The sequence below is a fragment of the Tyto alba genome, unplaced genomic scaffold (assembly GCF_018691265.1).
Source record: "Tyto alba isolate M040663 unplaced genomic scaffold, T.alba_DEE_v4.0 Super-Scaffold_44, whole genome shotgun sequence".
Taxonomy (NCBI): Eukaryota; Metazoa; Chordata; class Aves; order Strigiformes; family Tytonidae; genus Tyto; species Tyto alba.
The window spans coordinates 246,486-261,558 of NW_024881320.1; the positions used below are offsets into that span (position 1 = coordinate 246,486).

The 15,073-nt window shown below is 39.8% G+C and overlaps 1 protein-coding gene across 6 annotated transcripts in view; it reads left to right on the top strand.

The window, feature by feature from the left end:
• Positions 1-15,073, top strand: part of KREMEN1 (kringle containing transmembrane protein 1) — a 41,524-nt gene that overhangs the window by 9,691 nt on the left and 16,760 nt on the right. For 5 of the 6 annotated variants that reach the window (XM_042805725.1, XM_042805722.1, XM_042805723.1 and 2 more), the window contains exons 2-5: positions 1,016-1,178; positions 5,776-5,867; positions 12,729-12,853; positions 13,333-13,486. In XM_042805725.1, the coding sequence (XP_042661659.1) occupies positions 1,016-1,178; positions 5,776-5,867; positions 12,729-12,853; positions 13,333-13,486 (534 nt within the window). The remainder of the gene's footprint in view (positions 1-1,015; positions 1,179-5,775; positions 5,868-12,728; positions 12,854-13,332; positions 13,487-15,073) is intronic. The other variant, XM_042805726.1, reaches the window with a different exon arrangement.

Here is a 15,073-nt window from a genome sequence, read left to right on the forward strand (position 1 = left end):
AGGTCATGTTGTTCAACCCCTCTGCTCAAGCACAGTCCCCTAAAGCAGATTGCCCAGGACCGTGTTCAGGTGGCTTTTGAATATCCTCAAGGACTGAGATTCCACAACCTCTCTGGGCAACCTGTTCCTGTGCTCTGTCACCTTCACAATGCATAATGTAATAAAAAATGTTTTGCATTTTTATTAAAGGTAAAATTGTTCATGCATATGAATACGTATTTGATCAGAAGATGTCATTAATAAGACACTGCAAAGCCAGGCAGCACGAGATTTATAGTTCAGCTGAGAAGTCAATAGTGTCATTAATGACTAGAGAAATCATTCTCTGCTTTGATTTTTAACTTGCTGAGCATTAGGAAACTAGGAAAACAAATATAAATGAGAGAAAATACGACCGAGGCAGAATACTGACCTGTAAATTTTAATCTGAAAGCGTAAATGCTTTAGTAGTAAATTACAGTATCATGATTGTACTCTACTGAAGGAGGTCCATTTCTAAGGCAATTCAGGCTAGAGAAAAAAAAAGCCGAAGAATTTTGCTCAGTTGGTATGTAAATGCAAGATCCATGCCTACAAAAGCTTTCACTTAATAAAGTACAGATACTCACAACTTCAGTTAAACTGGCATGAGATTTTGGGTAGTATGCTGATAAGTGGCAGACTGATAACGTCATCTGATTTAATTTTTGGAAAATTAAGAGGTTACAGATTTATCCTAATGAGTAAACCACAGGGAAAACAGTAAAAAAAATGTAGTATGCTTATTCAGAAAATGCATGTTAATTGTACTAGCCACTCTTTGGACCTAACTGTCTTATACATTGTTTATTAAAGTAATGAAATCATAATCTCTTCAATAGGTGTTTGAGAGAAAACTTAAATCCCAGATATCATCTTTAGTAGCCTAAACAATGCAGAAAATATGTTCTCCTGGGGATGGGGTGGAGGGCAAGGGAAGAACAACTGAATGCTAAACGTATGTACATTCTTTTTTTCCACTTCCATTTCTTCCCAGAATGTTATACAGCAAATGGGGCTGACTATCGTGGCACTCAGAACCAGACCTCCCAATATGCAGGGAAACCTTGTCTTTTTTGGAATGAGACCTTTGAGCATCCTTATAATACTCTGAAATATCCCAATGGGGAGGGAGGGCTTGGAGAGCATAACTACTGCAGGTAAGAAATACCTCATTGCTACTAACGTTACCTATATACTCAGAGTTACTTTAAACAGTTGACACAAAATTAGGAAACTTTCTGTCATACAGTGAAGAATGTCAGAACCATGGATATCTAACAAGTTTTGTTTTACTCTGTAATCAGTACCCTGGATCTACAAGCACGACTAGTAGAATAACTTTTTCATACCAGCTCTCACCTGAAGTCTATATCATGTATCCCATCTATAATTTGGCAGGATGGAGAAAGAGTAGAGGTTACTTACATTAAAAGGTGGAGATGATAAGAAAAAAATTGATTCAAGCCAGAGGTGCAGAAGCGCTAGTGGATGTCTGTAGGAGTTTGGAACATTATGGTTTTTATCCTCACCCGTAAGCCTGCTTCTGTTATACACTACGTCTCTGAGTTTTGTGCTAATGAAAGTTATGTAGTCACTAAAAGTTCCTAGTAAGCATAAGATGTTCAGTGGCTTGGATTCAGAAGCTCAACTGTCAGTGGTTACAATAGCAGCTTAAGCCATGACAGATCCACTGTCATTTACTTGCCTTCTAGAGAGGTCCTCCATAACTATGGATAGAACTCAAAATGAAACTTAAATAAGAACTTCAGAATTTAGTAGCCAAACAAGAACCCAAGTTCAGAGATGTTTAGGCTCTGCAGGCTCTTTTCAGCCTGCAACATTTAACTTCCTAATGCTGTGCATCAGGAAATTACATACAACTGTAGGACTGACTGTTTTTATGCCCATCTATACTTGCTGTGGAAATAGGTAGGGAATAACCTGATAGATACATTGCTCAAACAGTAATAATCATTAGCTCGCCTAGGATGCATATAAAGTTGAGTGATATCTCTTACTCACTTGTTAATGGGGACGGAGATGTTTAAACCAAGAGATTAAGAATTGAGTTACCTGGGGCATAGCAAGAAAAGTTCTAAAGTCTCCTTTGTGAGAAGGTTCAAATCACACCTTAATTCTCCTGGAAGATGCTTTTACTTATCAGGTTATAGGCTTTCTGGGGTAGAGCGTATACACTTGCCACCTTTATGCTGAAATAATTTCACTATAAGCAGTATAAATCAGGAAAAACGAGGCAAAATTAATATGCAAGAGTTCAGCACAATTGTCACGAACATAGGGTCCTGGTTCTTGATCCAAGAATTTTTCCATATTTAATCAGATATTCAAGGAAATATGACAGAGGCAAAGCCAGCCAGTTAATGGAGAGTAAGTAATAAAGCACAGAAAAGAGGTCTTGTGACATGCAGCAGACAGATGAGCACATTGATGAAAGCTGTCAGTGGCATTTCCAGAGTATTTGAGGACTCAAGAGGATATTTCTCATTGAAGAACATTGGTGAAGGACTTGGAAGAAAAAGACTTACTCAGAATCTTTTCCAGTGGCTGCAGTGGTGCTTCAGAGTAACACTGTTCAGTATGTTGCACCAGTGGGCTCTGTCTTTAGCCACAGAAGAAGAAGGCATTATTTCCAAGTTCTGAATTGACTCTCCTTGTAGTCAGTTCAGCACCTTACAGGAGCAAAGAAAAATACACCACCTACAAGAGAAACTCCACAGAAGTTGGGTATTCTCTTCAGAAAATGGCCTGGAAACCAAATAAACCCATCAAGCTGTCTAGTATCAGATCAGCATATAAGCACTGTAAGGACTGTCTTTCTATCAAAAACATTTCACACCAACTTCACAGACTCCCTCAGCCCAACACCACCAAATGCAAAGCAATTTCCATGACATGTAGTGAGCTGTGTTTCTCAGTATGCATACTAGTAAGGAACTAGAAAAAGGCTAGTGGCCACTGCAAATAGCAGATTCAAGAACATAATTTTGATTGTTGCTGTGTGGCAATATCCTAGATAGACTGTATCTACAGGGTCTTACTTTTGTCATTTATCGATACTTAAGTTAGTACAAAACAAAACATGTACATGAGAAACTCAATATTTATCCAGGTATTCAAGTAATCCCTACTAGAAACTCACCTTACTTAGTAAATGAGAATTTGGTAAGTGTTACAAGGAGCAAGAAGCCTATAATCTGGTATGTAAGCCTGAGAAATGACTTGATTACCAAATACAGCTTTTTAACCTCAACCCACTAGGTTTTAGATTGTCGTCTTTGAGATGGAGTTTGACTGGAAGGTTAGCCATTTCCTTCTTTATGCTGTATCACTTGGCCCAGGAATATTCCCACAGGTGTGTGGAATGATGATCCTAACTAACAGATGCGTTTAAACTTCATATTCTGTTCAAAAAGAGCTTGGAAAGTCACTGTTTTAAGAGTGTCAGAGCATACGTTTAGCATGCAAATCTTGTTGAGGCCTTGCGAGTGAAGATACCGCTGGTTTAGCTCTTTCTCTGCCATTCATTTGCTTGGTGACAATGGATGAGATGATCTTCCCTTCTCTGAGGCAACACATACCTCACAAGGCTTTTTCAAGGCATAATACATTGCTTTGAAGCTCAATTTTAGGGACAATATTTGAATAATCTAATTTTACACTTAAAACGTTAATCAGAAGCATGTTATCTCTCCATGGGTGGTCCTTACTCGGAATACTTTGTTTACTTCAAGACACCCTGTTAAGATGGAAATGTCTCATAATGTCCCACTAAACCTCATTTCAGCCGTAACAAAATTAAGCAGGCTGAAGTTTTTGGAGATTTTGAAAGACATTACATTGTTTTCTAACTGTACGCACTTTTGAGGTTCGAGGCCAAGATTTCTAAAGACATTAATCACATTTCTCTGCAATTGCCTTGCATTTTAAGGCATTTATATATGGAGTGCCATTACCGTGATTCAATTACAGACATCTGATTTCTGTCATGCAGGTGTAAACCCAAAATTTCCTGTAACTGTGCAAACAAGGACAATTGTGTTATTTCAAGTACAAGCTTTCCTTGATTTTAGTCTCCAACTTTATTTAGTCGCTGGAAGCTCTGCCATTACGCCTACATTCCTAGCACACTAGTGTTAGGCTTTCCTTATCCACTACTTTTACTAACCTGTTTGAAAGCCTAACTAGCAGCTTTTTAGTCAGCTAAATTGAACTCAACTCACCAATTGTCTTCAGCATTCTGTTACTTGACCAAAAAACACGTGAGCAGTTCTAAAACTGGATCTCCTACAAAGAGTTGTTAATATGGCCAAAAGACAGTGTGCAGCTGAACTGACACTTCAGTTTTGGGGGGTCTTATTAATAGAATTTATGCCAAAGTACGTGATAAAAAGATTGCAGTTGGCCCTAGTTACAAAAAAAGGTCATATTTCAACCTGACCGTCCAAAATAATAATTTATTCTCTTAACTTGATCTTTTCAATGTGAACAGTTTATCAAAGTGTGCACAGAAAAAAACTTTAAATAACTTCATGACTAATTAGGTTTGCACTTGTAAAGGATGCTACACAACAGCAAAGAATAATGATGGACATATAAGGAATTACCTTGTAGAATCATAGAATCGTTTACCTTGGAAGGGACCTTAAAGATCATCTAGTTCCACCCTTCCTGCCGTGGGCAGGGACACCTTACACTAGACCATGTTGCTCCCAGCCCCGTCCAACCTGGCCTTGAACCCTTCCAGGGAGGGGGCAGCCACAGCTGCTCTGGGCACCCTGGGCCAGCACCTCACCGCCTGCACAGGGAACAATTTCTGCCTTAGATCTCACCTAAATCTGCCCTTTTTCAGTGCAAAACCATCACCCCTCATCCCATCCCCACCCCCTGATCCAGAGTCCCTCCCCACCTTTCCTGTCCCCCCTTTAAGCCCTGGGAGGCCGCTCGAGGGGCTCCCCGGAGCCTTCTCTTCTCCAGGCTGAACCCCCCCAACTCTCTCAGCCCGGCCCCCCAGGGGAGCTGCTCCAGCCCCCCCAGCATCTTCGTGGCCTCCTCTGGCCCCGCTCGAGCAGCTCCGTGTCCTTCTGCTGTTGGGGGCCCCCGAGCTGGCCCCAGCACTGCAGGGGGGTCTCCCCAGAGCGGAGCAGAGGGGGAGAATCCCCTCCCTGGCCCTGCTGCCCCCCCTGCTCTGGCTGCAGCCCAGGGCACGGGTGGGTTCTGGGCTGCGAGGGCACATTGCTAGCTAGATCAGATCACTGGAACAGATTTATTCAGCTTTACTGAAGGGGAATTAAATACCTCAGTCTTTCCCAGAAGACTTTATTGGATAAATGTTTTTGTCATCATATATACAGAAAGTTGGAATATGCACTATTTTCTACTAAGGCAAAAATCAAGTTTAGTAGTCTGAGGAACCTGCACCCAGGATGTGGGGCTGAAAACCTTCCTTTCTCTCAGTACTGTCCAGAAAGAGCTTGACATCTTTTAAACTTAAAGAAAAAAGAAGTTATGTTTTAGACATTACTAGCATTTTGTGCTTGCTGTGTACTTGTAATAACCTGAACTTCCTGATCAGTTATGCATTTTTCTTAGAATGTAAGTCCAATGCGTTAAATATTGAATAGGCATTAGAGCAAAAACAGTAATGACATTGAAGCTTAATAAGATTTCTTCTTATGTGTTTTTTTGAAAATATCTGATGACTTTTCACTCACTCTCTCTATTTTTCTCTTTCAGGAACCCTGACGGAGATGTCAGCCCGTGGTGCTACATTGCAGAGCATGAGGATGGAATATATTGGAAATACTGCGAGATTCCATCCTGCCGAAGTAAGAGCACCATGCAATTTTTTTAGGCCCGCATCTCTGTTGAACAGAGATTGGCAGTTATACAACAGTGGGTAGTGATTTTCATACAGAAACTAGGATAAGGCCAATCAGCTTGTTTTCATTTGCAGACTAAGCAATATTTTAAATGGGTCTGTAGAGTTAATGACAAGCTTACTGAATCATTCCTCCATTGCTATCCTTTTCATGTCACCTCAGAATTACTGGATTATTTACAAATAATGCTAGTCAGAGAATCATTCAAAACTTACAAAGTACTGTTAGTTTTTGAATCCATAGAAATAGGTCATTCATTTATTACAATTTAGAGGGCAAAAATTAATAGGAAATGATTAATTTTGTTTTTTCTTTACAATGCACGTATGTGTCCATCATTTGCAATGAGCTTGTAAAATAGATTACATTAGTTTAATGTGTATAACACATCATACACAGAATTGATTGGAAGAAATAAAGACAGTATGAGAGGACATAGGGAAAAGTTGGCTATTTGTTTGGTATGTGGGAGCTCTGGGATAGATAGAATTCTGTTCCTTGCAGGTGCATATACTTAGCATTGCTGTGAAACCACAAACTGGACTTTGTTAGAATTTTTTTTAACAGATAATTCACAAGCTATTCACCTGAAGCTTCCTTCCAGTATTTAATATTTCTAATCTATTCTATTAGTTACCTCGTCCAAAATGTGGAGGTTTTGTCATGATTTGTGTCAGTATGTTCCAAAATTTTCATTTCTGAATGCTCCATGATAAACTCCCAAGAATAGCATTCTTTAAAATATGCCTCCATATTAAAAAGTTCTTCCAGTTTTGCATGTTAACAAGCAACCATAACTACAGATTTTATTTAGTCTAATTGCTAATGCCTTTACTTGCTTTCCTAACTTCTGTGCAATACTCTCTATTTGTAAGGGATAACTTATGTGTATACTGTTAAGCTTCAGAGCAGTTGTCCTTACACAAGCATACTTTTGATTGGAAGAAGTACATTCCTTACTTGAAGTTAAGAAAAGAAAACCAAACAAAGGAAAACGGATCTAAAGTGATTTTTTACTCTGTCCACAGTTTTCTTTTTTTTACAAATGTGAGTGATTCACATCTTCAAACTAAGCAAGCGAATACATAAATGTGACCTTAAGTCACGTGACTTTTACCTAGACTTAAATAGAGATTAAGGAGCCTAATTTAAATAACACAAAAATCATTCAACACTCCAATATTCATTGTTCAGAGGACATCTTACTCTTATTTTTCGAATATACCAGGTCCTATTTAGGAAACATGGCCCTCCTAATTAAGAAATTTATCTTGGTCTAAAATGAAAGAATTTGCATTTTCTTTAAAGACCACAGATGTTAACAAATTCTCTGGATATGGCACCAGTAAAAAAGCTGAAAGGCAAATTCTCTCCACTCCATTTGTTCTACACAAAGGATCCTTTTAAAACCAGCCTCGCTCATTTTCTCTGTGGTGGGGAGCAGAGGATTTAAACTTGGACACTTACTTGCACAGATAATCCAGACTCATATTTACAAAATGTCCTTTTGACCAGTAGCAGCTGCTTCAGGCATTGCGCTGAAACTGGATACTAGAAAAAGGAATTGCAGCAATTTAGAACAAACTGTATATTGCAAGCCCATCCAAGTCTTAATACAAACCTCATGGTTTATGAAGCTGTGCAAATAAAAAAACCCTTTTATTCTTTACCAGATTTTCTGTTTTCAGTAAGCATGATGCTGAATCGTAGGACCGTCAAAACCGACCTGTGAAGTGCATAATACAAAACTGAACTTTGTGATGGAGCAAGAAAGCAATTGTGTAAAGAAATCCTATTTGAAATTTTTAGAGAAGTAAAAAAATTGTCTTATATAAGCTTCTCCATAATTATATTTACTACTAGAAAAGACAAGTATCTGGAGCATAATTTACCTATAAACTATACCCACATAATAGCACTACAGTGGCAACAACATGAAGCGTCTTGATTGCCTAGGGAGATTTGCATGCAATGATTCACTGTAACAATAATTAAGAAACTACAGTTAAGAAGTTTTCATTATGATGACGATGATTTCACATGATTGTATCATGTGTCTTGTTCACTAATATTTATACGTAGCACTAAATGTTTCATTCGGAAATGTGTTCTGGCATTCTGCATGTGTAAACATGCAGTACAGAATTTAGCAATGTTAGATGAGGATGAATGGGCATAATCACAGAAAACAGTGGTAGTTACCACAGTAGGAGCTTAGTCTTTCCTTTTCTTCCTCTCTTCTTCTCAATGGCTTGTCTGCTAAGCAGACTGGAATGGACGTAAACAAAATAAACGGCAAGAAGGCAGCATGAGTCCTGAGAGAACATGTGCATTTCACATGGAGAATTCAGAACTGAATGCTTTAGAAGGTTTGTTTGCAGTGTTGCAGCTATTCATGACTTCTTTGGTCTCTTTATTAATGAGGTTAAGTTGAAATTAAAAGGAAATAACAACTTATGCTTCCAAAAGGTGAAAGAAAGAAAGGCTTGCTGTCCCACTTAATTGCATCTCCATATTTATGACCCGCATGAGTCTCTTACCATAAACAGATTTCATTACTGGAATCATATTTCACATGTGCGTGTGTCATGTAATAATTTTGACTGAAATATTGATGAAGTGTTAAATGGCAGAGCCAGGTAAGTTGTACAGAGCTGTACTGATCAGTCTTTTAAGATTGACCTGTATACATTTTAACACAGGAACAAAGAAAGTAGCTTGCACAATTTGAGACATACTGGTGCATACTACTGTTGCAAAAAGCTAGGAGGTTCTTGAAAGATAGCTAGATGAGCATAGCTGGAACATGGTTTTGAGCTTAAAAGGATGAATTCCATGGTTTAACACACGTACCTTAACATGTAATACGCAGAAGCTCTGGTGTTTGCCAGGACCTCATTATGTCAGATGCTGCTTAAAAGAAAAATAGCGTGCTTGCACAGAAGTGACCTTTCAAGCACAAGAGAACAAATAGATGAAAGTGGGTGAAGACAATGTAACAGTAAGCCATCACTGATCAGCATGGACACTAATAGCAGAACATTGACTACCTTGTATTTGCCAAGCTTCTTTAGTAGGCTAGACCTTAAGAGCAAATTAAGGCAAACGATTACGTTGGAAATTTTTGAAGGTCAGAGTAACTACAGTCACTACCTATCTAGAAATACTTTGGATTCTTCATTGCTTTATATATAGATATACATATGAATATATATAGATATATATACAGATTTATACATACACATAGGGTTGTAGGGTGCTCTAGGTTGGAAGGAACCTTGGGCCATCAGCTAGTCCAACCTCCTGCTCAAAGCAGAGCCAGCTCTGAGATCAGACCAAGTTACTCAGTTTGTCAGATTAGACTGTTTCCCCAGTCAGGCCACGACAACCTCCAGGAACACAGAGTGCACTCCCTTTCTGAGCCCTTGTTCCCGTGCTTGACAGCCAGCATGGTGAAAAGATTTGCCTTATATCCAGGCTGAACACCTCATGTTTTAGCTTAAGCTCCTTACCTCTTGTCCAAAATGCATCACTGTGAAGACCCGGGTTCCATCGTTGTGACAGCCTCCACGTAGGTATTGCAAAGCTGCTAGGGGCTGCCACCCCAGCCTTCTCTTCTGCAGGCTGAACAAGCCCCAGTCCTTCAGCCTCTTCTCACGGGGTGAGTGCTCCAGCCTTCTGAGCCTCTTGGCTCTCTGCTGAACTCGCTTCAGACAATTAATGTATTTCTTGCACTGGTGGGCCCCAAACTGGACATCGTGGTCCTAACAAGTGTGGAGTGGAGGAACAATCACTTCCCTTGATCTCTGGCTGTGCTTATCTTAATGCAGGGCTGTTGGCTGCCTTTGCTGCCTGGCACACTGCTGGCTCCCGTTCAGCTCCCTGTCTATCAGGACCTCAAGGGTCTTTTCTGTGGAGCTGCTCCACATAGATAAATGTACACTGTCTTGTTTCAGATTTATGTTGAGCGGCTCACTATGCAGACATCCAGATTCAGTTTAATATCATATGAATGAGGAGCATATTATTCTACTAAAAATAGTGTTGCAAAAGTGGTAATTGGTGGTCACTGTGGATCTAATATAAAGGCAGTGTTTGACAATTAGATCTTCTCCAACTCAGATTACCAATGATCTCCTCTCTACTATTATGCTTATACTATGCACTCTGATTACCCTTCAGGAGCCGCTCAGTGGTGTCTCAGGTTTAGGACCTCAGTAGCCGTAGGAAGAACCGACATACCTAAATCATACATGCACGTACAGAAGTAATGCTTTTGTGTGTCGTCCCAGTTCAGAAGAGCGTTTAATCCTGTATTTGATGTGGGACTACTAAAGTGCTTTTAGCTGAGAGTATATCCTTGGGCTCATGTCGTTTGTTCATTTGCTATCAAAGTAATTTGAAGGGCTGGGCATTGTCATGGAAATTACTGCTGTTGGGCTAGACTGATGCTTCTCCTGTTTATTCCCACTCACATGACACTAATTTTGTTTGCTAGATACAAGAAAGTTAAAATACTACTGGGACACCAAAGAGACTAATTAGCTTTAGGATGTACCCAAATGTTATGCTTGATTTAGTTACAAAATATAAGAAGTTTTCAGATTACTTAGTCTGGTTTCTTAACATGGAACATATTGAAGTGCGGATCCTCTGGAGACGAGGTTGAAGGATCTCACCACTAAAGCTACTTTTAAAAAAAGAAGTATATATATGTAAAATACGTGTTTTTAGGAAATCCCAGGTCTCCTAGGAAAATGAGCTAGGTTGGTTAATTAGGAAGCTATTTCAGGGCAGTGAAATCATGCACTGTACAGAAAATGGAGCTCTCTTTGAGATTTATCTGCCCAGCTGTACTCAGCTGGGGTGGGGCTGCAAATGGGGATTTCCAAAGGTATGTTAAATCAGGCTGTAACTTGAAGTCTCAGTACTTACACGCATGTTGCTGCAGGGCATATCAAAGCCATAGCTCCATGCAAGTATTTATACTTGAAATTGTATCATTCTTAGAAAACAAAATTATTTTATGAATTATATTTATCTAATTCAAAAAATATACATACTTGAATCTTCTTCCCAGATTCATTACTTCTTATTTATAATACTATAATCATCCTCCTTAAGAGTATAATCATATACACGCTAGTATATTTGTTGGTCACTAATAGATATGTTCATCATTTTCCTCAAACAAAGGAAGCTGTCATATGCAACATAGTCTAAGGCTGGGAGCAAGTTCTCAGGCCTGCTAACTGTTCCAGATGTCAGGATGATTCAGATTTTAACAGTAAGCTGACATCAGTTTACAAGCTCAGTATATAATATTCCAAAAGAACAGGGGTGAGATCATCTTTGTTAGAATTAGACAAATAGAGGTTCTGAATCCAAGGCATTATTTCAATGGCTGCTGCACATGGACATCCATAAGAAATCCCAGAATTGGGCCTTCCAGAATCCAGTGGAGAGATACTTCCAGGACTACTGTACAAGATTGCTCTATACAAAAGGATCATTGCATTCCTATTGTATTTCTGTGAAAGTACAATCGTGTAGAAGCAGTTTATTAACACACAGATTATCTGTTAGAGCAAAGAGCCACCTGTACAAGAGATGGCTAGTTCAGAAGGAGCCCCAAAACAGCTAATCCACTGCTATTGGGCGTCAGAGGCTGCAAAACCCCAAACCCAGCACTCCCCCCCCAAAAAAACTATTGGTAAATCAAAAACCTGAAACAGTGCTGTGCCACAAGATGATAGCAAGACAGTTCAGAATTTACTGGGTACTGAAATAACAAATAACTAAAACTCTTCTACAGTTCTCTGACTGCATTACGTGTTATACAAAGCTGTGGAGGTTAGGTGGATGAAAAATAATCCTTGTTAATCTGGCACAGGGATAAAAATTATCTGACCACAGAGCTGGTAATAGATTTAATTCCAAGTGTGTGAGCAGATACAGCAATTTTATGCCATTGGCACAGCACTGTATTGTACCCCACATCCTCTCTCTAGTAGTCATGGCTAAATTCCAGTGCTTTGATGAAAAGTGCAAAACCAAAACAAAACCAGAGGACAAATTATGCATTGAAGGGGTAAGATTCTTTCTGACCTCCCAGAGTGACCAAGGAGCCTTGAAACATTGTATTAGTACAGTATAAATAGATGCTTCTTTAAAAAAGTAATATTGCTCATTTGGAATCTCTTTGTACATACCATAAAATAGGACACTTTGACTTCACATCAGAATTCAAGTTTTAAATATTAGGAAAATCCCCTATATAAGTCTATAGTCCCTCTCATAAAACTTGCCACACACCAACCTAAACCAGTTTAGGTTCCCTTCCTCAAATATCCTGTTTAGAAACCTTCCAGAACGTCATTGCTTCAGAGATCAGATAGAAATCACATTGTTGAAATTACATTGTTAGAATATGCACGACTGTAGTCAAAAAAATCCACAAAACCTCTGAACCCACTTAATGCCTTTTTTTTAAAAAAAAAAAAAAAATTGTCTGTATCAGGAGACATGAACGAGGTATTTATCTTGTCTATATTATTGCAGCTTGCAGAAACCAACTAGAGAATATTGCAGGTGTATTGCTAAGAAGATATGATGCTATTTTCACCACCTGGGCATGTTTGGAAAATATGACAAGGATCTAGCATAGAGTAACATTTCCCATACTGCGAAATCAAGACAAGAAAATGTAGAGAGCTGCTTAGTTACCAGGTAGTGCAGAAAGTGGTCTGTGTCTTGGGTGTTCCCAGGCACACCTTTAGAATGACTGTTGTCTGTTATTCTTGCCAGTGCCGGGGAATCTAGGGTGTTACAAGGACCATGGAGAGCCACCACCTTTGACTGGCACCAGCGAGACTTCCAATAAACTTACTATCCAAACATGCATCAGTTCCTGCCGAAGTCAACAATTTAAGGTGATTTCTTTGACATACATTTACAAAATGTTTTCAAAGACAAAAGATGGCAATATGCCTAGAGCTCTCAATCTTAATTCTCCCCCTCCCCACTTTTTTTTTTTTTTTTTTTTCTTCTTCACCTTTAGAAGGTCTAAGGTCTCACTCCCACTGCAAGGGACCTAGCCGTCTCTCTGCATCCAGAGCAGTCTGGGCAAACGAGCAATTAATAATGCCAGGATGCCAGGAAAAAGTCTGCTTGCTTACTGCAGCTATGAGGGATAGCAGGGTGCCCTAATTGCCCTCCATTCCATCTTTCTTGCTAGTCTTAAGTAGCATCCTGACAGCTCAAACAAAACCAGTATGTCGTGGGACCTCTGACTAGTCATACTTCTCCAAAACACACATATTCTGCTGCCAGCTTTCTTGCTCATACAACCTTGTGCTGTCAGTCCTTTAAATATTATCCCGCCCTTCCTCATGCATCTTTGTTGTCAAAGTTCGCAGGCATGGAATCAGGTTATGCTTGTTTCTGTGGAAATAATCCCGACTACTGGAGATATGGGGAGGCAGCCAGTACGGAATGCAACAGTGTTTGCTTTGGTGACCATACTCAGCCTTGTGGTGGGGATGGCAGAGTCATTCTTTTTGACAGTAAGTATTGAAACAGGCTCACTTTTTCCCAATGGAGAGGCCTCAAATGTTCAGCAAATTAGGGAAAAGGGTTTAAATGCAATGAGAACTGTTGCACACAAAACAGCAAAACACATAATTTCAGTATAAAATAAAGCTGCTTTCCATTTCTGCATAAAATTCACATCCATTAATAATGTGAAATAGCTCTTCCAAGAAATGATGCCTGCTCAGGCAACTGACTCATGCTCCAGAAATGGTCTCTTAAGGCCACACAAATGGTACTAACTCAGCTATCACAAAGAGCACGTCACGGGAAGACTCCTTCAGAACTGATCTTACCAGAGAGTAGATATATGACTAAGTGAGGCACCTCAAAATTTCAGTCTACACCAACTTGATTTTTTTTTTATTAAACCAGATGAGACTTGCTACAACCCAGTTAACACAACACGAAGCAGGGTCGTAGGCTTGAGACAGGAGTGTACTGCAAAAGTAAGATCAAGTTAGGTTGCTATTAAGACCATTGCTGATTTAATAATTTCTTATACATAGAAGTCCTCCATTCTACTCTCCTTTTCAGTATACATACCAATGCCAGCTGTGTGACTTCACAGGTTGGTGGTATGAGTACCCAGTGTCTGGCTGCAGTACGGGCTCCCAGTATAGCTGGGAGTACTGGAAAAGTTCACAGTATGCACTGATATATCGTTGTTTCTCAGATCTCAACTGCCTCTGATGGAGAAACTACATTTTAAGTCTAGTTATAAACTTTCTGGAACTAAAAGCACCGTCTTTTTCCATCTTCTGAACACAGAACCAAACTTCCCATCTCCTTACTCTAAAACACTGGTTCCCAGCTGGAGAGACAGAAAGACATTTCAGTTGAGACAGGCATTAATCACTCTGTTCACATTCCAAATCTCCTCAAGATAAAAGATGCACCAGGGTTGCGCGTTGCTTTCAGTGTTGAGACAGCATGTAGCTTCACACTGCAGCATCCTCTGTTTCCTTCTGCTCTTGGCTTCCCAAATCCTCAGTGGGTAAAGGCTTCCCCTGTAGCTTTCCTTTTCTGCAATGATCGAGGGCTCTGCAGGATGTTGCCCTGAGGACCTGCACTGTCTTTTCTGGCAAGGGAGAGAGCTACGGCCAGGTAAGAGAGGACGTCCTAGCAACTGCCACCTGTTTTGCTGAGGAGCAACACCTGCTCACCTCATTCCTCTTTTTCCAGATTATGTCATATCCCCAGAAACTTCACCTTGATCCCTGTACACCCCTCCTCCCTCCCCCCTTATAAACTTTATGTGTTTATGTGCTACTGTCATGGTCTAAAGCTGTAACATCCAGACCCACGACACAGAACTCTGCCAGCTCTAGAAGGACATGAGAGAAGGAAAGCATTTCCATTCGATATGGGGCAAGGCTGTACTTCGTTAGGCATCTGTGGAGCACTAGCCATTGGCTTTCTTCGTTAATATGGCTGGTTTGAAGTACATCTTGTGATTCAGTAATTACAAACAGCACAGCCAAATGTAACAATACCTATAAGCCATTTGCAAAGAGGAAATCTGATATCTCAATGACAAATTTCAGTTTATCAATTCAATC